This window comes from Sciurus carolinensis, chromosome 8, assembly GCF_902686445.1.
Source record: "Sciurus carolinensis chromosome 8, mSciCar1.2, whole genome shotgun sequence".
In the NCBI taxonomy this organism is placed as follows: domain Eukaryota; kingdom Metazoa; phylum Chordata; class Mammalia; order Rodentia; family Sciuridae; genus Sciurus; species Sciurus carolinensis.
Window position 1 is genome coordinate 68,007,910 of NC_062220.1, and position 27,932 is coordinate 68,035,841.

The window sequence follows — 27,932 nt, forward strand, 5'->3', positions numbered from 1 at the left end:
AAGCAATATCCTAGAATGATGGACTCTAATGCAAAAGTAGAGTGATCTTCGCTAGGAGAAAGTGTATCTCATCCATACTAACAGGACAGAAAGAATAAATATAAGGGGAGAGATGGAGGGATGGAGTAGCAGGAAGTAAATGAGAGGTTCACATAATGTATGGTCTTTTCTATCCTCTGTGGAGAAGTGTGAATGCTATGGAGTCACCTTGGCAGGAAGAGGTGCAGACTGCTAATGTAAGGCTATTCCTCTCCACCTTGCATGCACCTTCTCTCAGCATTTTCCTTTAGATTTTGTTAGAGTTGTAATGTTCTCAAAGGTTTTATCAGTTTCTATTTCATCAGTCATTATTGCTCCTGAGTATAAGAACTACAATAAGGAAAAGTCCAGAAAGCTAAATAGAGATAGCAGTCTTTAAAAATATTTTCTTACTCAATAAGAAGTACATGTGAGGATAAGGCCTTCAAAAGAAGAAAAATATGCTTTTTTTTTTTTTTTTTTTGCATCTGTTTCCTCTCAACTAAATGATGCCATAGTTTAGAGATCTTTATCTAGAAGTTCTGAATGTACCAATTGGCCAGTTCAACTCACTGATTAGACAAAAAATTTATATATAAATTCTAAAACATAATTTCTTCTCTCATTTTCTGTCTACTAAAAAATGAGTCATCAGATTGCTTTGAAACATGAATGTTTCACATACTATTCAAAGGACCTCTCAGTTATAAATAAATAAAGAAGCTAAATATAAACTATATCCATACCTCTCACAGCTGACTGGGAGGGCTGAGTCAAAACTTTGATGTCTAATGCACTGTTGATATTTTCTTCCAAAGTAGCACAATATCCATCCACAACACTGGTAATAGTATCCTTCAAAATTCCAAGATTGTGGAAAACCTGAAGAGCTGTTCCGACTTGAGTTGGATTCTTAAATAAAAGTGAGGTAGGGTAGAAACAGATGTGAACAGAAAACAAATAAGACCAAGGTAAATCTACAACCTTGAGCAATTCCTATCATGTTTTTAAATTATTGAAGACAAGAACAATTTGGAACAAATATTATTTTTAGTTGTGCTTCATAAAAGACAAATTTAAATACCACGTATATTATTTTCCCCCCTTCCCTCTTTCTCCACCTTTAAAGGATAATAACAAGTTTAGGAACCTCTTGTACAATATTAGAGTTTCTTTAAAATTTACCACCAATCCCTACAAGAAGCCATGTTGGAAAATAAATGCTAAACAGAAATGTTGGAATAATACATAAATGAATGCTGAAGAGTTGGCTGAGGGCTGAGCCATGAGGACTGATAACCATTCTTTATATTTAATTTATCCATTCATTTGCTCTAACTACAAATATTTATACAGTGCCTACTCCACATCTGTTATAGTTCTGGGGGTTGGAAATGTAGTAGTGAAACAAATCCTGCTCACAGGGAGCTTACATTTACTATGAAATGTACAAAACATAAAAGATATCAGGTAATGATGAATGCTGTAAGAAAAAAGTGTAGCAGAGAATAAGAAGAGAGAATGATTAGGATTACTATAGAAAGAGAAAAAAAAAAATACATCTCTGATTGGATATTTAAACAGACCTGATTCTGAGGCAGGCAGTGTAAAGAGGACATGAGGAACGATATATAGACCTGGCTAGTGGTATCAACGAAAGTACCAAGAAATGCCAGTGAAACAGCAAGAAGGCCATGATGGTATCCACAGCAGAGTAAAAGAGAGGTAGGAGATAAGACAGGGAGTTGAAATATGGCCAATGAGTAGATTCATCCAGAGTGATACCAATATTTGGATTTGCTTGGTAAGTAAATTAGTAAATTATCAGCTAGAAGCTGTTATACCAACATGCACTGCCAGGCCCAAAGAGCTGAAATTCTTCTTTTGTTTATGATTTGGTGTCTATTATTAGAGACATACTTAAAAAGTTAAATTATTCATTGTTTACTAGATTAAATTTATGAATAAGACAAAAGGTTATTTCTGAAATCCATCTGTATTATTTTAAAATAATAGTACACACTGCATAAACAAATATATACACACAAGGACAAAGCACAGTAAGCTTAAAGATAGTAACAGGAAACTAAGCTGGTAAATAACAATACCCATTGGAGATTAATTTTTTATTAAAAAAGAAAAAGCAAATGAATATCATTCAAGTTAAAATGTGTTTTAGGATCCAAGATGGTGGCCTAGAGGGAGACTGCACCCCCAGTCACTCCAGAACCCAGGAGTTAAGAAGGGGAGGCATTGAGAGACTCGGACTGAAGTGGAGCCACGGGTGAGTCTGCCCACTGGGTAAAGCTCGGCCCGGGTGGCAGGCCCAGATAGAGGTGGCTTATCGGAGCCGGGCAGGGCAGCTAGAGTCATCCACAGGCAGTCCTGCGCACTCCGGGTGGGCCCCGCCCACACAGCCAGCTTCTCCAGGTTCTCGGAACGGAACTGGCCCGCTAGTGAGAGCCTGTCTGAACAGAGCAGGCTCCGAGTCCCGGAGCCGCTGCAGTGCAGTGTACTCCTGCAAAGAACCAGCGGAGAGCCTCGATCTGCAATCAGCCTCAGGGATAAGGGCAGGGCAGCCGGAAACCTCTTCAGGCGGCTCTGCCCACTCCGGCTGCGGGCTCTCTTCATGGGGCGATTCAAGATGGCGGCCTAGAGGGAGACTGCACCCCCGGTCGCTCCACAACCCAGGAGTTAAGAAGGGGAGGCATTGAGAGACTCGGACTGAAGTGGAGCCACGGGTGAGTCTGCCCACTGGGTAAAGCTCAGCCCGGGTGGCAGGCCCAGATAGAGGTGGCTTAGCAGAGCCGGGCAGGGCAGCTTAAGTCTTCCCAAGGTAGTCTTCCACACTCCGGCAGTGGGCTCTTCCCACACGGCCAGCTGCACGGTGCAGGCCCACAGTGAGAGCATTTCCGCACAGAGCCAGTTCCAAAACGTGGAACCAGTAGGGGGCTAGGGGCAGTATTCTTCGAATGAGCTGCTTTATCAGATTCCTCCAAGACATCAGGCTACTGAAGGCTGGGAGGTGATACACTGGAAATCTACTGGGACTCTATAAGCCAATAGTGGAAAACTGCAATATCTCAGGGTCCCACTGACAACTGACCATTATGAGAAAACAAGGGAAGAAAATGTCCCAAACAAACCTAGATACTACATCAATAAAACCCAATGACAGCACAGCAGAAGAAATGTCAGAAAGGGAGTTCAGAATGTACGTAATTAAAACGATCAGGGAAGCTAATGAGGAGATGAAAGAGCAAAAGCAGGCATTGAAGGAGGAGATGAAAGAGCAAATGCAGGCATTAAATGATCGCACCAATCAACAGTTAAAAGACCAAATACGGGAAGCAAGAGATCATTTCAATAAAGAGTTAGAGATACTGAAAAAAAAACAAACTGAAATCCTTGAAATGAAGGAAACAATAAACCAACTTAAAAACTCCATAGAAAGCATAACCAATAGGATAGAACACCTGGAAGACAGAACCTCAGACATTGAAGACAAAATATTTAACCTTGAAAACAAAGTTGAACAAACAGAGAAGATGGTAAGAAATCATGAACAGAATCTCCAAGAACTATGGGATATCATGAAAAGGCCAAATTTGAGAATTATTGGGATTGAGGAAGGCTTAGAGAAACAAACCAAAGGAATGAACAATCTATTCAATGAAATAATAACAGAAAATTTCCCAAATCTGAAGAACGAAATGGAAAACCAAGTACAAGAGGCTTACAGAACTCCAAACATACAAAATTACAACAGACCCACACCAAGGCACATTATTATGAAAATACCTAACATACAAAATAAAGACAGAATTTTAAAGGCCGCGAGAGAAAAGAATCAAATTACATTCAGAGGGAAACCAATAAGAATATCAGCAGATTTTTCAATCCAGACCCTAAAAGCTAGAAGGGCCTGGAACAACATATACCAAGCCCTGAAAGAAAATGGATGCCAACCAAGAATCTTATACCCAGCAAAACTTACCTTCAAATTTGACGATGAAATAAGATCCTTCCATGATAAACAAAAGCTAAAGGAATTTACAAAAAGAAAGCCAGCATTACAGAACATTCTCAGCAAAATATTCCATGAGGAAGAGATGAAAAACAACGATGCAAATCAGCAACAGGAGGCGCTAGCCTAAAGGAATAGCCAAATAAAGGAGAAACCAAATCATGTCAAAAACAAATATGAGTCAATTGACTGGGAATACAAATCATATCACAATAATAACCCTGAATGTTAATGGCCTGAATTCATCAATCAAAAGACACAGACTGGCAGATTGGATTAAAAAGAAAAATCCAACAATATGCTGCCTGCAAGAGACTCATCTCATAGAAAGAGACACCCATAGACTAAAGGTGAAAGGATGGGGACAAACATACCATGCACATGGACACAGCAAAAAAGCTGGAGTATCCATCCTCATCTCAGATAATGTGGACTTCAAACCAAAACTAGTCAGAAGGGATAAAGAAGGACATTACATGCTGCTTAAGGGAAGCATAAATCAGCAAGACATAACAATCATAAATATCTATGCCCCGAACATTGGCTCATCCACGTACGTCAAACAAATCCTTCTCAATTCCAGAAATCAAATAGACCACAACACAATAATACTAGGCGATTTTAACACACCTCTCTCACCACTGGATAGATCGTCCAAACAAAAATTGAATAAAGAAACTATAGATCTCAACAACACAATCAGCAATTTAGACTTAACGGACATATATAGAATATACCATCCAACAAAGAATGAATACACTTTCTTCTCAGCAGCACATGGATCCTTCTCTAAAATAGACCATATTTTATGCCACAAAGCTACTGTTAGTAAATACAAGAAGATAGAGATACTACCTTGTACTCTATCAGATCATAATGGATTGAAATTAGAAATAAATGACAGAATAAAAAACAGAAACTTCTCCAATACCTGGAGACTAAATAATACACTATTATATGATGAATGGATAACAGAAGACATCAGGAGGGAAATAAAAAAATTCTTAGAAGTAAACTAGAACAAAGACACATCATATCAAAATCTCTGGGACACTATGAAAGCAGTACTTAGAGGAAGATTTATTTCATGGGGTGCATTCAAAAAAAGAAGTAGAAATCAACAAATAAACGAGTTAACACTACAGCTCAAAGCACTAGAAAAAGAAGAGCAGACCAATACCAAAAGTAGTAGAAGACAGGAAATAGTTAAAATCAGAGCCGAAATCAACGAAATCGAAACAAAAGAAACAATCGGAAAAATTAATAAAATAAATAGTTGGTTCTTTGAAAAAATAAATAAAATTGATAAACCCTTAGCCACACTAACAAAGAGAAAGAGGGAGAAAACTCAAATTACTAAAATTCGGAATGAACAAGGAAACATCACAACAGACACGAGTGAAATACAAAACATAATTAGAAGCTATTTCGAAAATCTATACTCCAACAAAACAGAAAACCTTGAAGACATCAACAAATTTCTAGAGACATATGAACTACCTAAACTGAACGAGGAGGACATACACAACTTAAATAAACCAATTTCAAGCAATGAAATAGAAGAGGTCATCAAAAGCCTACCAACAAAGAAAAGTCCAGGACCAGATGGGTTCTCAGCCGAGTTCTACAAAACCTTTAAAGAAGAGCTCATTCCAATACTCCTCAAACTATTCCATGAAATAGAAGAGGAGGGAACCCTACCAAACTCGTTCTATGAAGCCAATATCACCCTGATACCTAAACCAGACAGAGACACATCAAGGAAAGAAAATTTCAGACCAATATCCTTAATGAACATCGATGCAAAAATTCTCAACAAAATTTTAGCAAATCGCATACAAATATATATTAAAAAGATAGTGCACCACGATCAAGTGGGTTTTATCCCAGGGATGCAAGGTTGGTTCAACATTCGGAAATCAATAAATGTCATTCACCATATCAACAGACTTAAAGTTAAGAATCACATGATTATTTCAATAGATGCAGAAAAAGCATTTGATAAAATACAGCATCCCTTCATGCTCAAAACACTAGAAAAAATTGGGGTAGTGGGAACATTCCTAAACATTATAAAGGCCATCTACGCTAAGCCCATGGCTAATATCATTCTAAATGGTGAAAAACTGAAAGCGTTCCCCCTAAAAACTGGAACAAGGCAGGGATGCCCTCTTTCACCGCTTCTATTCAACATCGTCCTTGAGACTCTAGCCAGAGCAATCAGACAAACCAAAGAAATTAAAGGGATACGAATAGGAAAAGAAGAACTCAAACTATCCCTGTTCGCTGATGACATGATTATATATTTAGAGGAACCTGGAAATTCCACCAGAAAACTTTTAGAACTCATAAGTGAATTCAGTAAAGTAGCAGGTTACAAGATCAATGCTCATAAATCCAATGCATTTTTATACATAAGTGATGAATCTTCAGAAAGAGAAATTAGGAAAACTACCCCATTCACAATAGCATCGAAAAAAATAAAATACTTGGGAATCAATCTCACAAAAGAGGTGAAAGACCTCTACAATGAGAACTACAGAACACTAAAGAAAGAAATTCAAGAAAACCTTAGAAGATGGAAAGATCTCCCATGTTCCTGGATAGGCAGAATTAATATCGTCAAAATGGCTATACTACCTAAAGTTCTATACAGATTCAATGCAATTCCAATTAAAATCCCAATGATGTACCTCGCAGAAATAGAGCAAGCAATTATGAAATTCATCTGGAAGAATAAAAAACCTAGAATAGCTAAAGCAATCCTCAGTAGCAAGAGCGAAGCAGGGGGTATTGCAATACCAGATCTTCAACTCTACTACAAAGCAATAGTAACAAAAACGGCATGGTATTGGTACCAAAATAGACAGGTAGATCAATGGTACAGAATAGAGGACATGGACACAAACCCAAATAAATACAATTTTCTCATACTAGACAAAGGGGCCAACAATATGCAATGGAGAAAAGATAGCCTCTTCAACAAATGGTGCTGGGAAAACTGGAAAACTATATGCAATAGAATGAAACTAAACCCCTATCTCTCACCCTACACAAAACTCAACTCAAAATGGATCAAGGACCTCGGAATCAGACCAGAGACCCTGCATCTTATAGAAGAAAAAGTAGGTCCAAATCTTCAACATGTCGGCCTAGGATCAGACTTCCTTAACAGAACTCCCATAGCACAAGAAATAAAAGCAAGAATAAACAACTGGGATAGATTCAAACTAAAAAGCTTTCTCTCAGCAAAGGAAACTATCAGAAATGTGAAGAGAGAGCCTACAGAGTGGGAGAATATCTTTGCCAATCATACTTCAGATAGAGCACTAATCTCCAGAATCTATAAAGAACTCAAAAAACTCTACACGAAGAATACAAATAATCCAATCAACAAATGGGCTAAGGAAATGAACAGACACTTCACAGAAGAAGATGTACAAGTAATCACCAGATATATGAAAAAATGTTCAACATCCCTAGTAATAAGGGAAATGCAAATCAAAACTACCCTAAGATTTCATCTCACCCCAATTAGAATGGCGATTATCAAGAATACAAGCAACAACAGGTGTTGGCGAGGATGTGGTGAAAAAGGAACACTCATACATTGCTGGTGGGGTTGCAAATTAGTGCAACCACTCTGGAAAGCAGTGTGGAGATTCCTCAGAAAGCTTGGAATGGAAACACCATTTGACCCAGCTATCCCACTCCTTGGCCTATACCCAAAGGACTTAAAATCAGCATACTACAGAGATACAGCCACATCAATGTTCATTGCTGCTCAATTCACCATAGCCAGATTGTGGAACCAACCTAGATGCCCTTCAGTTGATGAATGGATAAAGAAACTGTGGCATATTTATACAATGGAATATGACTCCGCAATGAAGAATGATAAAATTATGGCATTTGTAGGCAAATGGTCGAAATTGGAGAATATCATGCTAAGTGAGATAAGCCAATCTCAAAAAACTAAAGGACGAATGATCTCGCTGATAAGCGGATGAGGACATATAATGGGGGGTGGGACGGGCTAGCATTAGGTTTAGGGTTAGGTTTAGAGTTAGGCTAAGGAGAGCAGTAAGAATGAAGGAAAGAAGGACTGTGTAGAGGGAAAAGAGGGGTGGGAGGGGTGGGGGGGAGGGGAAAAATATAATAAACATCATTACCCTATGTAAATGTAAAAAAAAAAAAATGTGTTTTAATAAAAAGCTTAATTTAATATGGTTATAATAGAATTTAATTATAGTATATACTACTAATTTTGTACTAGTGTGTCAACAAAGAAACAGGAGATAAAGTAAACAACTTCATATAAAATTATTAACTAAAAACAGGGTACAGCACTTGATTTTATTGTTGCTATTCCCTTTCTCTCAAAAGTGATATACATATATGCAATATATACAATTTTTTTACATTCTGGTATAGATAAAGAAATTGAAATGACAAGAGTATGCATAATCCAAGAAAGCAACTTCAAAGAATACTTACAACTTATATACTTTAAAATCATATTTATGGCCTTTACAATCCTAAAAGGATCTGAAAAGCATAGCTTATCCAAATATAATCGTTTCAGTATCATGTATCAGTTGAAATTACACTGTAAAATCTATGTGTACATTAACTGAAAAACATTTTGCTGTATTCAACTTTAAAGGCCTAGCTAAAATAAACCATTTTCATAATTGTCCACTTCAAAAATTAACTTCTAAAAGCATTTCAAAACACATATGTATATAGCTTATTAAAAAAGAAGCAAATATTACAGTAATATTTATAATTTACAACACATATAATTCAAGACATAATTTGAAACTTTCCGATTAATAGCCACTTTTCCAATTAATGCTAATAATTATAGGTATGTCACTATCAATAGATCAATATAGCTTAATATTTGAATTGTTAATAAAGATGCTAACAATTATTTGAAATAAAATTCTTAAAGTAACAGAGAGAGGAATGTGCACATTATATAAGCACAACTTTATGAAATATAATAAACATAGCAGGCTAACTACCACCTAGATCATGAAACACAAAGTTCTCAGCAACTTGAAACATGTATGGATCCCAAGCTGCACTTTTCTAAATACCATCATCATAATTTCTGAAACCACAACAGATTTGTTTTGCCTGTTTATAAACTTGACATAAATGGAATTTTAGAGTATATATTTTTCTGTGTCTTAATTTAACATATTAGTTGTGGAATCTTTCCACCTTGTTGCATGTAGCAGTAGTTGATTCCTTTTCACTGATGTGTAGTATTCCACTGTAGACATTTACCTTAGTTTTATCCAGTCTAGTATTGATAAATACTTGGGTTATTTCCACTTTTAGATATTTTAATTAATGCTGTCATGAACACTGCAGTAGACAGATAGGCACATGCATCTGCTGGGTACATGAATTGCTGAATTACAAGGTATTTGTATGCTTAGTGTTTATAGATTCTGCTGTTTTTCCAAAGCCATTGTTAACAATTTATATCCTCAGTATATGACAATTGTAGGCACTCAGCAAACTTGCTCAAAATTAAAACAATTAGCCACTTTGATTTTAGCTATTCTTCTGAGTGAACACTGTGGTTTTAATCTGCATTTCTTGTGATGGCTGAGGAAGTTACTCCTTCTTGCATGTTAATTTTTAACTATTTGGATATCTTCCTTTGTGAAATGCATGCTCATCATTTTTGCCCATTTTTTAAACTGATTGGTTTTTGTTATTTACATATTTATAAAAGTTGCTTATATATTTTAGATATTATCATTTTGATGATTATATGTATTGCAAATATATTCTCCCTCTCTTAATGAAGTCTTTTAAGGGAAAGAAATTTACAACTTAAACATGGTCCGTTTTATCAACCTTACTCCCTACAGTAAACACTTTTAATATCTTATTTAAAAAATGTTCCTTGATCCACATTCATGAAGATATTTTTCATTTATAAAGTTAGCCTCCAGAAACTCTACTGCTTTATCTTTCATAAATGGTGTATGTGTTCTTCAACTGATTATGAACATTCTTGGTTCATAATATTTCCATTTTAAGTTTAGAATCAACATGATATTTCAATTAAAACACATCTGGGATTTTATTTGGAATTGAGTTACAAATATAAATAAAATTAAAATTGGTATTTTTATAATACTGAGATCTCCAACTCATGAATATGGTATCTCTTCATTAACTCATGTTTTAATTTCTCTTAATAACATTTGATAGCTTTCTGTGAAGAGTTCTTATGTATTTTTCATTTGAATTAATCCTATGCATTTTTTTAATCTTATACATTTTTAAAGACTGTAAATGGTGACTTAAAAAATTTTGTCTATTGCAAGCATATTCAAAAATGTAATTGATTTTTATATTTTGAATTTAAACCTAACAAATTACAAAATTCAGTTATTAATTTTAATGTTTCATCTGTAGCCTGTTTTGTTTTTTCCTATTTATATAACCATGTTATCTCAGAATATTTTTCTTTCTTTCTTCCCAATCTTCTTTTATTTTATTTTTTTTCTTATGACTCTGGGTAGTATCTTCAGTGTAACGATAAGTAAAAGAGATTAGAGTAGTCTCCTTGAGTCATTCTTAATATCAGGTGGAAAGTCTTAAATATTTCATCACTGAGGTTTTTGATACCTCCTTTATCATGTTAAAGAAGTTTATTCTTGGTCTTCTAAGAGTATTTTTATCAAACTGATGTTGAATTTTATTAAATAGTTTTCTGTACCTACTGAGATGATCATTTTTCCCCCTGTATTTAAGAAATTACATTGCACTTCTGGACTAAAGTCATCTTGGTCATGATGAATTATCATTTTTAGATCTTTCTGCCTTACATTTGCTAATACTTTGTTTAGCATTTTTTCCTTTGGTAATATGCATTTATTTATTTATAAAATTAGAATGAACAAGTATTACCTTTTTATTGGAACAGCACACATTCTTAATTTTGTTAGATTCATTTTGAGAACACCCATTTTAATCATTGCATTTTATTTTACTGATTAAGATTTAGTGTCTTATTTAAGAAATCTACACTTGGGCTGGGGATGTGGCTCAGTTGGTAGAGTGCCTGCCTCGCAAGCACAAGGCCCTGGGTTCAATCCCCAGCACCGCAAAAAAAAAAAGAAAGAAATCTACACTTAAACAATAATCAAAAATATTCTTGCCTACAAATTTACAGTTTTATCTCTTTTAGTTTTATGATAAATTTTCAGTTGCTTTTTTTAAACACTGAGTTGAGATTGAGATTATTAATATTGCAATTGTCATTATAAAATTAAGGTTAATCTTTATACAATTTGTTATCAGTTTTTCCACATCATTTTTTCTAGTTGTTAATTTCAGTTTTCAAGAACATATTTTTATGACAGTCTCAGTTTCTCAATAGAAGAATATTGTTTCTTTTCTTATTTTTATTATTTTTTTATGTAGCTTTTAATTTTTTACAGACTGCTTTGATTCATTGTACATAAATGGGGTACATCATTTCATTTCTATTGTTGTGCACAATGTAGATTCATACCATTTGTGTAAACACACATTTTTGCATCAATTCTGAGGAGAGGCAGCTAGTAATTTTCCTTGTTTATAATGTCTTTGTTTTGATATCAAGGCTATTCTGGCCTAATACAATAGGCAGGTGTGTGTGTTTCCTCTTCTCAATTATTAAAGTTTATATAACATTGGTTTATTTATTCCTTCAATGTTTGGAAGAATTCACTCCCCCAAAATTATCTGCGTTTGGAGTTTTATCAGAGGGAAGGTTTTAAATGATGCTCAATTTTGGTAATAGAAGTAAAAGTATTCAGACCTTTTAATTTTCCTAGTGTACTTTTTGGTAGGTTGTTTTCCTAGGAATTTGCCAATTTAACCTAAATTTTCAAATCTGTTGTTATAAAGTTATACTTAATGTCCTCTTACTGTTTAGTTTTTGTCAAGTCTCATTAGATCATGTCTTTATCTTGTGTCTTTTTTGTTTGTTTTCTGTCCCACAGTCTTTGGGGGGTATTTAATAATTTATTACTCTTTCAAAATAACTGTTAGACTTTGTTAATTCTATTATTTGCTTTTGTTATTCCTATTTCATAGGCTTTGGACTCAGGCCTAGTTTAGAATCCAAGCTCTCACAATGAGTCACCAAAACCAAAGGCAAATTACTTAAACTCTTTAAGACTTAGTCTCCTCATCAGCATGATGGCAAAAATAATAGTATTTACCTAATGGTAAAATAAAAAATATATTTTGGGGGATAGGGTCTTACTATGCTGCCTAGGTTGGCCTCAAACTCCTGTATTCAAGCCTTAGCCTCCCAAGTAGTAGGATTATAGGCCTGTACCACCATGCTGGCCTGCAATAATTCTTATAACTGATTAGCATTTAAAAATTAGAAAAGCAACTCAATAAATATTAGCTACCCTCACCTTGATCTGTTAGCAACATGTGACAGTGAAAAGAACATAAGCTTTTAAAATTAGTCTTGTGGTAAATGAATAAGTAAATTTATGTTATTCAGTTTTTTAATATATTCTTCATGAAACTGTTGAAAAGATTATTGAGATAACACATTTATAATATCTGATATTCAGTAGAGTACTAATAGAAAATATTGGTTCTCAGACCATTTTCCTTGTTTTGTATTCTTTTCTATTTTATTATTTTTTATTTTTACAGACTGCATTTTGATTCACTGTATACAAATGGGGTACAACTTTTCATTTCTATGGTTGTACACAATGTAGATGCACATCATTCATGTAATCATACATATACAGGGTAATACTGTCTGTTTCATTCTACTATCTTTCCTTCCCCCACCCCTTCCCACCCCATTTTCCTATATACCATCCAAAGTTCCTTCATTCTTCTCTTCTCCCCCACGAACCCCCCTCGTTATGTATCATTATCCACTTATCAGAGAAAACATTCGGCCTTTGGTTTTATGGGCTTGGCCTATTTCACTTAGGATGATATTCTCCAACTTCACCCATTTACCAGCAAATTCCATAATTTTATTCTTCTTTATGGCCAAGTAATATTCCATTGTGTATATATACCACGGTTTCTTTATCCATTCTTTAATTGAAGGGCATCTGGATTGGTTCCACAATCTAGCTATTGTGAATTAAGCTTCTATAAACATTGATGTGGCTGTGTCACTGTAGTAGGTTGATTTTATGTCCTTTGGGTATAAACCAAGGAGTGGGATAGCTGGGTCAAATAGTGGGTCCATTCGAAGTTTTCTGAGGAATCTCCATACTGCTTTCCAGAGTGGCTGCACCAATTTGTAACTCCACCATCAATGTAAGAGTGTACCATTTTCCCCACATCCACACCAATATTTATTATTGCTTCTGTTCTTGATAATAGTCATTCTACTTGGAGTTAGATGAAATCTTAGGGTGGTTTTGATTGGCATTTCTCTAATTATTAGGGATGATGAGCACTTTTTCATAAATATGTTGATCACCTGTATATCTCCTTCTGTGAAGTGTCTGCCCAGTTCCTTAGCCCATTTATTGATTGGGTTCTTTGTATTTTTGGTGTAAAGTTTTTAAGTTCTTTATAAACTTTAGAGATTAGTGCTCTCTCAGACCATTTTCTAATGTTCCAAAAGTTGTAAGAATTCTAAGAATAGCCTCTATTCTGGTTCCTACGGAATTTTTCTTATCACTTCATCTATAATTGTTGAAACAAGTAAAGTTACACAAGAAATACTGTTTGGGCAAGCCTGAGGAAGTCACTTCATGTCTCTGTTTCTCCATCTTGTAAAGCTTCAAAATGATGAGGACAAATAAAAGACTGGATCCCCAATACTGGCTGGAGATCTATTTTAGAAAAAAATGGAGCTGATAAGATCTCAATTCTAAAATTTTTGATTCAGCTGGACTAGATTAAGGTCTAGTTATTAAAATTTTTCAAAGTTACTCAGATTCTGATAGTCTACATAGCAGCTACCTGAAAATGAGCATTTTGGAACCACTAAACTAGAGGTCTTTGCCAGACTTTGAAAGAAGAGAATTGTTTATTCATAGAGATAAATATTTTTGGGTAAAAAAAGAACACAGTACACAAAGAAATGACTGTAGAAAACAACACTGTATACCTAAGGAGTGGTAAATAGATTTTACTGTCTGGAGTGTTGTGTACATGAAAAAAAAATAATAATAATAATAAAAGATAACTGAAATAACGAGTCTAGTAATTGACAGACTTAAATGACATTCTGTGAAATTCTTATTTTGTTAGGTTAGTAACAGAAAAATCACTGATGTTCTAAATACTGCAGGCTAGGTTGTTTGAGGAGATAAAAGTAATTACATTAGTTTTGTCAACTAGTAATTAAAAACAAAAGAAAAAAAGAGCATGCACTAGTGAGTTGCAATGAGAATCACTATAGTTGGGATAATTGTCCTCAAAGATCCATACGCATAAAGGCTTGGTTCCCAGAGTGGTGATTGGAAGATGCTATGAACATTGAGGAGGTAGGGTCAACTGAGAAGTCCTTAAGTCACTGGAGAGGTGTCCTGTAAAGGAATTGTGGGGCCCCAATCTCTTCCTTTTACTCTGCTTCCTGCCTCAAGACATGAGCACTTGCTCTGAAAGGTACTCCCACTGTGATGTGCCAACCTCACCAGAAGGTCATGGGGATGCCCAATCTTGGATTTGAACCTCCAGCACCATGTGTGAAAATCTCTCTCTACTTTATAAGAGGCCTATTTCAGATATTTTGTTGCAGTAAGGTAAAGCTGATTGAAGCAAAAACCATATCTCACTTGGGGAACTGATACAAAGAGAAAAATCAAAAGAAAATCATTTGAGGGAGAGTGTGTGGGAGACAGAAGGGGATGGGAAAATGTAAAGTGACTATTAATGAATTACTTAATTATTATGGATTAGTCTAAGGTGCCAAAGGGTCATTCTTATTGGAAATGTGAAAACGTTTGAAATGTATAATCACAGAAAACTAGTCTGGGTAGCGAATTAGATTGAGGTAATGAAGAATGAAAATAGAGAGGTGTTGGAAACCAAAAATCACAAAGGGGTAAATGAATAACAGAATCAATGGGAGTAAGAGAATTGGGAGATAGAATAGTAAGAGATGAAACTGGAATATTAGAAGAATTGCAAATGAGATAATTTCTTCCAGCTATGATTCAAATGAAGAATGCTAGAGATTCTTCAGTGTTCAGTATCCTAGATACTGAAGTTTACCGTCCTTTCCCCACAATTCTGTCTCATCACAGACACATACCATATATTTTGACCACTGGCTCTTTCTGAGCCCTTATTAATGAAATTGAGGCTTTTAGTTTACTCATTTAAAAGCAGAGGAGACAGGACTAGATGGACTAAGTGAACTTTCCAATACTAAAACATAATGATTTTATCATGGATGTGTATGACTGACACTGTACATGTGCTGACACTTTCCACGGTGCTAGGGATAAAATTTTTTTTAAAATACTGCACTGACCTTTCAATATTTATGATCTGATGGGGAATAAAGTCAAGTAAATTGGTAATTAGAATGTTCTATGATAAATAAAAGAGGAAACAGAAGGAGCAATTATTTAAACTCTGGGAGGGAAGAAAGATGGAGGAGTAAGGAAATACTCCTTAAAAGAGTCTCAGCTAAGACCTGAAATGAAGTAGTCATGGGAAGGTGTAAGAGTTGAAGTAAATAGGTATGACAGATAGAGAGAAGGAGCAGTAAAACATGAAGAAGACTGCTCCAAGCAGAGAAACAGCATATACAAAAGTCTGTGAATGACACTGTACATTTTAGAAAATAAATCCACCAACCTGACACCTGATAGAAGATCTACAGAAATACCTTTTGCAAGTCCCGGTCCCTACATAAGTGGCATCAAGTTTTGGTAAGAATTATTTGAGGGAACTTGTTAACTGAGAAGGGACTTGTAGAATGCTTGTGGTATAGTTTTATTTTTTTAATCTAAATACTGGTCATGCGTGTTTGTTTACTTTGTGAAAAATCCAAAAAGCTACACTTTCCTAATGAGTACACTTTTCTGTTATGATTTTAATTTTTTAAATCCTGAAAGAAATAACAGGAAGTGAATGAGACAGTAGGTTTTTAACAATATATAGATATTTATATCAGGCAAGATTTTTAATTAAATACGTAAAACATTATCAATAATTTATAGTTTATTTTAGGGCAAAGATATTGCATAGAATAATATATACGTTTAACTTATTAAACATGAATGTTACATACCTTTTTCCCAAAACAATATAAGCAAGAATTATGCTTGCATGTATATACTATTAAACTTACATATCATTGTTTTTTTAAAATAATTGACTCCCAAGCCAGGTAGGCAGATGCACATCTTTATTCCCAGTTACTCCAGAGGATGAGGCAGGAGGATCACTTAAGCCCAGTATTTTGAAGTCAGTCTGGCAATATTACAGGACCCCATCTTAAAATAAATACATAACTCATTCCCCAAATACTACCTAATGTGAAATTTATATTTTGTTTTTAAAGATTGTTATGGACTGAATGTCTACATTTCCCAAAATTCATATATTCTATCCCACAATTTACTAGTGATATTGCAAAATATATATTTGGTCTTAGTGTCCTTTCCTGGTATATAATTCCTAAAATCCTTGGCATCCTCAAAGTGATGTGTCCTTTTTATATGTTAATGTGTTGACTGATGGCTGGCAATTCCTAAGTAGCTTCAGATGTGGGTTGATCACTAAAAAGATGGATTAGATAGGAGAGAAGGGTTGAAAGTTGTTTATTACCAATGGCCAAAATTTTAATCAATCATGCCTATATAATGAAGACTCCACAGAACCCCAATAAAGACAGGGTTTGGAGTGCTTCTAAATAGTTGAGTACATGGAGGTTCCTGGAGGGTGATGTGTGCACACAGTGGACCTGAAATCTCCATACCCCTTTCCACATTCCTAGCCCTATGCATCTCTCTTTATCTGTATCTTTTGTAATGTCCTTTACAATGAACCAGTAAACATGTGTCCCTGAGTTCTATGAGCTGCTCAAGAAAATTAACTGAAGGCAAGGAGGGGTTTGTGGGAACCAGGTTGACAGGAGTTCCGTCAGAAGAACAGGCAAAATAACCTCAGCCTTGCAAGCGGCATCTGAAGTGGGTGGGAAGGGGGAACGATCTTGAAGACCGAACACTCAAATTGTAGGAACTGGGGCTATCTCCAGGCAGAGTGTGAAAACTGAATTAGATAACAGGATTACCCAGTAGTTCTGCTACTGTAGAACTGAATGCTGGTTTGGTGGTGGGAAGAAATCCCCACACCTTTGGAGCCACAAAAGAGATCTGTGTTGTCACAGTAAGAGAAATCAGGTTTGAGTCTGAGTTTGTTTTTCCCACTGTATCTTCAGAGTTGGTATTCAGAGATCTGGCTCCTGGGAGGTTGAAGTGGATGAGGTAGTGATGAGTGAGTGGATGAGGTGGGGCTGGTCTCAAGGGATTAAGACCCTTTATAGAAACAACAGAGATTTTGAGCTTCTGTCCTGCTCTTGCTTGCTTGTTTTCATTCTCTGCTATGTAATGACACATGGAGGGCCCTTGTCAGAAACCAAATCCAGCAGGACCCTAATCTTAGACTTTCCAGCTTCCAGAATAGTCAGAAAATAAATACCTATTGTTTCAGCCACCCAGTCTACTTCATTTTGCTATGGCAGCCATAGCAGAATAACAAATGTTTACATGCTTAACAAATGGTTAAATTTTTAAAGGAACAGTAAGGTGAATACTGTCACCACGAAATTTATGTGCTATGATAATCTCAGAATATGATCTAATCTAGAAACAACATCTTTGCAAATATAATTAGTTGATATAAGGTCATACTAGATTATGATTGCCCCTATATGAAAAGAATATACACTGAAACACAATGAAAAACACCATGTGACAACGGAGGCACAGATTGGAATGATACGGTTATGAATCTTCGAATACCAATAACTGATGGGATCCTTCAAAAATGAGGAATAAGCAAGGAAGAAGTCTTCCCTAGTGCCCTTTTTTGGGGGAAGTATATGCTCCTGCCAACGCCTTGATTCGACTTGTAGCCTCCAGAACTATAACATGTTTCTGTTGTTTTAAGCCACCTAGTTTGTGGTAATTTTTAATTGCAATCCTAGGAAACCAATACATAGGATAAGAGCAACAACAACGACAACAACAAAAGACACGTAAGGTTGAAACCTATTGTTCACCAATGAATAAACAAAATATAGTACAGACATACAATGAAATATTGTTCAGGCCAGGCAATGCAGTATATGCCTGTAATTCCAGGAGCTCAGGAAGCTGAGACAGGAGCATCAAGAGTTCAAAGCCAGCCTCAGCAAAAGTGAGGTGCTAATACAACTGAGTGAGACCCTGTCTCTAAATGACATACAAAAATAGGGCCAGGGCTGGGGCTCAGTAGTCGAGTGCTGCTGAGTTCAATCCCAGGAAGGAAGGAAGGAAGGAAGGAAGGGAGGGAGGGAGGGAGGGAGGGAGGGAGGGAGGCAGAGAGACAGGGAAATATTGTTCAGGCTTTAAAATGTTGTAAATTCTAACATATGCTACACATGGATAAATCATGAGGATACTATGCTAAATGAAAAAACTAGTCATAAAAAGACAAAAACAATATGATTCCACTTACGTGAGGTACCTCACAATAGTCAAGTTCAGAGAGAGAGTAAAATGGAGGTTGTCAGAGGTTAGAATACAGGATAGGAAGTTGTTCAATGAGTATGGAATTCCTAATAATAGTGTACAAAGATTCCAATTTCTTCACACCCTCACCAAAACCTGTTATTTTCTGCTGTTTTGACAGTGGCCAACATATAGTCAAAGGTTGTATCTCATTACCTCATTGTGGTTTTGAGCTGCATTTTCCTAAAAATGTGTGATGTTGTACATGTTTTCATATGCTTTGTTGGCCACTTGTATATCTTCTCTGTCTATTCAAGTCTTTTGCCCATTTAGAGATTTGGATTTTTGTTGTTGAACTGTAGGATACCTTTATAGGTTCTAGATATTAACCCCTTCTCAGGTATATGGTTTGCAAGGATTTTTTCCTATTCTGAAGATTGCCTTTATTCACTCTTCTGTTTCCTTCCTTGTTCAGAAGTTTTCAAGTTTGATGTACATCCATTTGTCTGTTTTTCTTCTCACTGTCTGTGCTTGGGGCATCATATCCAAGAAATCATTACCAAATCCAATATTATGAAGTTTTTCCTCTGGTTTCTTTCAGGAGTTTTACATTTTCGGATCTTACATTTAGGTCTTTGATTCATTTTGAGTTAATTTTTGTATTTGGTGCAAGGTAACAGTCCAATTTCATTCTTTTGCATGTGTAACAAAACCGCATTTTCAAAAACAAACATACCAAGTGACTTCCAAACTCCAAAGTTTGAGAACCACTGTTTCCATCATCCTTGGCAACCAAATTTAAAGATCCTATTTTCTTCAGCAATGCCATTTTGGACATTCTCCATAGTTTTAGAACTCTTAAAGTTCAAGTGTTCTTTGTACAGAACACAAAAATATTATCTGTATTCAACAATAGAAACCCCAATTTAAAAATAAGGAAGTTTGTGGTCTTGAATAAGTGGTTCTGCTGTAGTCACTAAGTAAGCCCCATTATGAACCAGGTATTATTTTAGGCTCTTGATATATTTGATACTTTCTCCAAAAATTTCAAGATAGTTATTATGGTTTCCTAATTAAGGATAGGAAAGATAAGGCATTGAGAAATTAAGAATGAATCTTAGGCAACAAAGAATAGATGGCAGAACAGGGATTCAAGTATGTATTTTAAAGTCAATTCTTCTTCCAAATAGCAATGTTTTCTTGCAAATAACCATTAATAACGATAAAAGAATAGTCTGGTTTTCTTTAGTTGGGAAAGTTTAAGGGAGGTAAAGAAAATGATCAATGACTAATAATATCTTTTTATTGGGCTAAGGGGAAAAAACCCTCTATCTACTATCATACTTATAAAATATTGAAATACCCAAAAATAAGTAAATAAAATTATATGGGAAATTCTCAGAACTAGAGATAGTTTTTAAATAGCATGACCAAGTTATTACCAAGTTCTTCTAATTTTAGTGGGAACTGATGAAATCTCAGCATGCTGATATGAATCTCAAGTCACTGCTGGGAAACCAGTACTATGTTACCTTTCTGAACAAATAAGCAGTTTAGTCCCATCCTGCTGAAAGGTACCTGCACACCACAAATTATCCTCAAATTTAAAGTCCCAGTGAAAACTATCCATGAAGAAACTCTTTCTTCCCTAGTACTCCAGATCATTGTGATCACTGGGTAGCTTGATGATTTAAATCAGCAGAGAACAGTTAATCAACTTCTTCCCTCACTTAACTGACTCCACACATTCAGCTGCAAATTACAACTTTAGCACAGTTTAAATCACTAAAATTATAAACTGTCCTTAATAGGAGCCTCTACCTCATCCCACAAGTAATCCTGACAAACACAATGTGAATACTTCAATTCACTGCTGATCTTTAAACTGTCTATTTTGTGTACTTATTTTCTCAATGTTCCAGAACAGCTTTAGGACTTCTACTTTTTGTTCTCTTCACATTCCCTACCCAAATCCATCTTTTTACAAAACCAGACCTATTCTTGGTAAACTCTTGGGTGATCCAGATTCATTAAAATGCCCCATCCTGATCTGCTGAAAACAGTACATGGTCAAGAACATGCTCTTCCTGAGATAAAAATACCTTATAAAAAAAATTCCTCTAACTGTTGAAAGTAGACTGCACATCCACTGATTTTATTTTGTCATCACCAAATAGGTAGATTAAATATTGCAATGCTCTTATGAATTAAGGAAATAAAGGTATCAAGAGGGATGACCCACAGCTGCTTAGTGGCAGCCCAGGTTTAGGTCTTGGATCCTTCTCTCCCTGTTGTATGCTATCTGCAGCAGGCCATCCTGTCTATAGAAGATCTCCAGATGTACCAATTTGCAGATAAGAAACAGAATCTGGCAACTGTAAGAGACCCCAAAGCAGACAAACTAAAACATTTTTTTTTAATACTATACCAGAAAGAAAGAAATTTCTACCTAAAAAGTAGCAATATTTTCTAGACAATACGTAAACTTTAAATGAGATATTCAATATTCTAAGAATAATTCTTTTATAAATTGTCACTATGACTTTTAACAAATCAATCTTATATGAAATATCATAATTTCATAAATTATTGTATAAAACTACACAAAAATGTAATAGAGCAAAATAATAATTTTGTAAGTAAAAAAAGAAAAACAGGGCTGGGGAGATAGCTCAACTGGTAGAATGCTTGCCTTGCAAGCACAAGGCCCTGAGTTCAATCCCCAGTACTGCAAAAAGAAAAGAAAAGAAAAACAGACTCCGATCTCAGAAGCATTTCACAATATGGCACAACCATTTTCTTTATTAAATTAAAATTCGTTTCGTTTTTCTGCTTTGAAAATAAATATGATACAATTTTTTTTCTTTTTCTCAATCTCTATAGGATCATATAGGATAAAAACAAAATCCCACATAAAGACAGAAATCAAAGTTGAGAGTTCTAAAAGGCTTGCCAAAATAGGAACACTGTAACCAAAGCAACAGCTGGCACACAGCAAATGCAACAGAGATACAGCAAGACTGCCATAAAGAGTATTCCATGAAACAAAGCAATATCCTAGTGTGTATTAAGCCATAGGCTAATATGAAATAAACTTTGTAAGCTTTATACAATTGAAATTAGAAATGAAAATGAAAAGAGCAAAAGGATCTGACTGGAAATAAAATGTAAAAATAACATATATATGTAAGTCCATGATGAGTCCACAATGGATTATAGCCTTATAAATCTATCAAAACTCTGTAAGTATTAAGTAATCCTTGTATCATGAAGATTATCAATCACATTTTACTTGCTCCTCAAATTAAATAATTCTTTAGAAGTACATTCTTTTTCTTTCATGTTTCATATTTAAGAGAAGGGCAACAACATGTGAAAGGGAAGACTACAAACACAGAATATGAACTTTGCTGATGTTGCTCTGCTGATATAGTCCATGTACCACTCTATGATATGACTCAGTTCACAAAAGTTAATGTCCACTGATAAAGTTTTAGTTGATGACAACTAATCTTAATTGAAAAACAAGCATGGATTAAGTAAAATAATTTATTAGTAAGGAAACTGCAAAACTAAAAAATTTCCTCAATGTTGATTAGCACCTCATTTCACCCTCAACTAAAATACAACAAAAAAATTAGAAACCTCAGAATCACCTTAAAAAGAGAGGGGAGATGGAGGAAGGGGAACATGTAAAGAAGGAGAGGAAGGAAAAGGGGAGAGGGGAATGAGAGAGGGGTGGGGCAGAAAAGGGAGAGAGAGATAATGATCCCAACTTACCTGTCTTCACCAAAACATAACGGTCATACTAAAAAAGAGGCAAAGTGAACCCACTCAAAAATTCAGAGTAGTTACCTTTTATTATACAGACAATTATTATCACGGAAAAAAACTACAAAGCTGCTATTCATTTTTTTTAATGAAAGAATATAAATCTAAGAATTTTTATCACAAAATAAATAATTCTTTCAGTATTCTGGGTAGAAAGTATTTAATTAGGCTGATTTTCAGGTAAAACTAAGAGAACAAAAACCACAGTACCTTATTCGTACAAAATTAAGAAATCAAAAGTTCTAATATATTATTTATGAAAAACCCGGTTAATAAATTCACAGTACCTAACAACTGTACATTAAGTCAAAATAGTTAAGAGAGCTTGTAGCATCTGTGTGCATATGCCCTAACAAGATATACACACCCGATGCTTTTTTGGAGTAACCGTTTGCCCACAACAATGAATACTTTTAATGGAGCTCCATGAGAGATTAAAAATACTAACAGAAGAGAAAATCTCATTAAATAAAGTAATTTAAAAGGAAGAATTATATTAGCTACCTTGGTTGTGATTCTGAGCTTACCAGGAGCTTTTCTGATTCAGTAACGTGCAACCCATTAATACTTGATAAGTATTTTTCAACTAACCTAACAGGATTATTCCAGAACCTGTTAACAATCAACAGTCAACAGTGCACAACCCAAATGAAATTAAGATACTAAGAAGAACATTTAATAGCACACTAAGATCTTATCAACCAAAAATTGACTTTACTCTAGCCCTTATTTTGAAGAGAGGCAGAAAAAAGGAAGAGAACATACTAAAAGGCAAGTGAAAGAATGAAAGAAAAAGAAAAAGGAGAGGGAAAACTGAAGATGAACATGGATTGGAAAAGGAAAGTTTTACAGGTAAAGTGATAACACATCAGAGTCTAAGAAAAAGAGGAAAAGAAGACAGCAATGATCAAAATGGAGAAAAAGGTTTATTTTAAACTTCCAAATATTTTTATAAAATTAATCTGAAGAACACATATATAAGAATCCATAGTTTGACCTTAAAAAGCTATATTTGAATAACATTCTCATGGTATTAGACAATAACCAGTATTCAAGGATACTACATATTCCTTCAATAAAATGAATTTTATAGGAAAAAATAATCATGACAAATTAATGTGGTAAGCCCCAAAATTTTAATGCTTAAATGTAAATTTTTAAGTAATATGAATAGATCTTAGTTTTAAATAAAGTAAAACAGTAACCCTCTATATTCATGAGTTTCACATCTATAAATTCAATCAACCCCAGGTCAATATTTTTTTTTAAATTATGTCTGTAGCTGGGCACAGAGACACACACCTGTAACCCCAGTGACTTCAAAGGCCTAGGGAGGAGGTTCACAAGTTGAAGGCCAGCCTCTGCAATTTAGCAAGACCTTCAGCAAGTTAGTGAGACCCTATCTCAAAATAAAAAATAAAAAAGTACGGGGTATAGAGCTCAGTAGTAAAGCATCCCAGGTTAAATCCTCAGTACAAGAAAAAAATATGTATATTATACACACACACACACGTCTATAACTGAATATGTACAGACTCTAATTGTTATTCTCTAAACCATATAATATAGCATAACAACTACTTACATAGCACTTATATTATTAGGTGTTAAAAGTAATATAGAGACAGTCTGAAGTATAAGGGAGGAAGTTATATGCAAATACCATATCACTTTATATAAGGGATTTGAGTATGCTCCCTTTTATGTATCCATGAGCAGTAGGGGAACCAATCATCAATAACTACATAATAGAATATTTCTAGTTATTCTATGTTTTATCAAAGATATTTGTAGTAAGAATTATTAGCTATGTACACCCAGAAATCCCTTCTTTCCTTTAAGAGTGCCAAGGTATACTACCTCATGAGTGGCCTAAGCCATAGTTGGCAGGTCTGTTCCTCTTTGCCAGATATTTGCTTACACAGTTCTCCTGACAGCTGGGGTGTTGCCAATGAGACATAAGGACAGGTTTGCTGAGGCAATTTTGGGAAAGGATTTTGTAACACTGCCTTTTTGGCTGGCAACTGGAACTAGTCCAACTTCAACACAGACCTAATGCCTAGGGATGTGACAGCTATCTTGTGACCAGAATGGGACAAGCAAATGAATACTACAGATAATAAAATGTTAAAGAAAAAAAAAAGATGCTGGATGGCTGAAACATGCTGGCATGATGTACATGCAGACAAATCTCTGCATAAGTCATTGTTAACCTAGCTTATTGTCAGAGTTGTAGCTGTCCCATTCAGGATTAAACTGACTGAAAAACAATATGCAAAAATACACAAGCCCATAATAGTACTTAAAAAAGGGGTGGGGGACAAAAGAACGAAATCATCTGCTACCATTAGTAGCAATTATTAACTGGTTACTATGAACATTGGCAGTGAAGGATAAAAATAATTTTCTTTCAATTTTTTATTTGTTCTTTTCAGTTATGCCTGCCAGTAGAATACACTGACATATCATACATACATGGAGTATAACTTCCCATTTTTGTCGTTGTATATGATGTGGAGTTGCAGTGGTTATATATTCATATAAGAACAGAAGAAAGTTATGTCTAATTCAATCCACTGTCTTTCCTATCCCTACCCCCCCTTCTCCTTTATTTAATCCAGTGAAATTCTAACCCCCCTTATTATGAGTCACCCTCCGCATATCAAAGAGAACATTCAGCCTTCGGTTTGGGGGGCTTACTTTATTTCACTTAGCATGACAGTCTTCATTTCCATTCATTTTCCTGCAGATGTCATAATTTCAATCCTGTTAATGGCCGAGTAACATTTCATTGTTACCATATTTTCTTTATCCATTCATCTGTTGAAGGGCACCTAGGTTGGTTCCATAGTTTAGCTATTGTGAATTGATATGCTATAAATATTAATGTGGCTGCATCAATCTAGTATGCTGATTTTAAGTCTTTTGGGTATAAACCAAGGAGTGGGATAGCTGGTTCAAATAGTGGTTACATTTCAAGTTCTCTGAGGAATCCACCATACTGCTTTCCAAAGTGGTTGTACCAATTTGATATTCCACCAACAATGCATGAGTGTACCTTTTTCCCCACATGCTCTTTAACATTTATACCTTGTATTCTTGATAATTTCCATTCTGAGTGGAGTGAGATGGACTCTCAGTATAGTTTTAATTCTCATTTCTCTAATTGCTATAATAGCTAGAGATGGTGAACATTTTAAAATATATTTATTAATTGTTCGTTTTCAAAAGATAGTGTAGATCAGAGTAACCAAATACCTATAGTTGCTGAGTGAAAGCCCTTTTCTACAAAGAATCACAACTAATAAATACAGAGAAATAACAAATTAGAAAATAACCCTTTCACAATTCCTGACCAAAAACATTTAAAGATTTAGGCAGGGTCAGTAGAGTGGTAGAACACAAGATTAGCATGCACAAGGTTGCAGTTCAATCTCCAGCATCAAAAAATAATATATATATATATATATATATATATATATATATATAGAGAGAGAGAGAGAGAGAGAGAGAGAGAGAGAGAGAGAAAATAAGAAAGAAAGATTTAGGTAAAAATTTTAAAAATCATTAATACATGTTCAAATCATTAGCAGAAAGACTGACAAGGAATTAAATATTATCAAGATGTCAAAGTATCCACAAATTCACAATGTATTAACAACTGAGGGAGGGGAAAAGGTCTTTTCAAAAAAAAAAAAGTTCTCAAACAACTAAATCCATAGAAAAAAATGAACTTTGCACTGTACATAAAAATTCAGCAATTTAGCAAGACCCTGTCTCAAATTAGAAAAGGAAAATGAAGGGAAGGGAGGGGTATAGGAATAGGAAAGAGTAGAATGAATCTGACAAAATTTTCCTATGTAGATATAGGAAAATACCTAAGTGTGTCTCACTATTGTATACATCCATAAGAATGGTGTCCTAATTAGATAAGATATATTCTTCTTTTTTTTTTGGGGGGGGGGGGTGCTGGGGATTGAACCCAGGGCCTTGTGCTTACAAGGCAAGCGTCTTGTGCTTACAAGGCAAGCACTCTACCGACTGAGCTATCTCCCCAGCCCCAGATAAATTATATACTTGTATAGTTTTATCAAAATGGATTCTACTGTCATGTATAACTGAAAAGAACCAATTAAAAATAAACAAAAAATAAAAAGGGTTAGGCGTGTGGTTCAATGGTAGAGCACCATTTGCTCAATCCCAGGTACTTAAAAAAAAAAAAAAAACTGAAAGAGAACACTATAAAACTTTTAAGAAAATATATTTGAAGAATCTTTGTAACTTTGGTATATATAAATTTTTATCATATACAAATGGAAGCATGAATAAAACTGGATTTTATCAAACTAAAAAAAGTTTTGCTTTTCAAAAAGATAACACCAAGTGGAAAAAGGCAGCAACATTATTAAGAAAGAACTATAACTAAATTAATAACCATCAACCTATCAACACATTCACAAACTGAGGATATCCATAGAATGAAATATTATTCCACAAAGAACTACTTATACACACTGCAAGATATATGAACCTAAATCAAACATTGTGCTAAGTGACAGAAATTGGACTCATAAGATTATCTGTCTTATGATTGTATTTATATGAAACTTTAAGCAAATGAAAATCTATAGAGGCAATGAAGAACCAGTAATTACTATGATTTGGGGGCAGGAGGTCAGACTGACTATAAACAGGCATACAGGAACCTTCTGAAGTGATAACAGTATTCTAATACAGAGTTGTGAGATAGTCATCAACTACATAAATTCACTAAAACTCATTAAAACTATATACTTAAAGCCATGAATGTTATGGTAATAAGTTACACCTCAGTAACAACATTAATGGGAAAGGGGAAGTCCCAAAATGGAAAAACATCTATAATACATACATATGACAAAAGACTTGTATTCAGAATATATTAAGAATTCTTTCAACTCAATAATTAGAAGACAATATACCCTCTAAAACTAGGGCAGAGACCCTTCACAATTAAGTACTTGAAAAATTGGTCAGATCTACAGATATTAAAACAGTAAATTACAACTACACATGAAAATCTTCACTCTCTACAAAGGTAAAAATGAAAAAGACTGCCAAAATCAAACATTGGCAAGGATTTAAAGAAGCCAGAACTCTAAGTAATGACATGGAGATGTAAAACAACAGAGCCACTTCCCACAACTCAGTCTCTTTAAACAATAACTATAGCCAGGTGCTGGCACATGCCTGTGATCCCGGTGACTCTAGGGGCTGAGGTAGGAAGATCAAAACTTCTAGGTCAGCCTAAGCAACTCTGCAAAGCCATCACAAAATAATCAATAAAACGGGCCCGGGAATGTAGCTCATTTGTAAGGTGCCCCTGG

The 27,932-nt window shown here is 34.9% G+C and overlaps 1 protein-coding gene across 1 annotated transcript in view; it reads right to left on the minus strand.

Moving 5' to 3' along the window:
- Cog5 (component of oligomeric golgi complex 5) overlaps window positions 1–27,932 on the minus strand; it is a 332,336-nt gene that overhangs the window by 147,665 nt on the left and 156,739 nt on the right. The window contains exon 8 of the mRNA XM_047560136.1: window positions 765–930. Within this exon, the coding sequence (XP_047416092.1) occupies window positions 765–930 (166 nt within the window). The remainder of the gene's footprint in view (window positions 1–764; window positions 931–27,932) is intronic.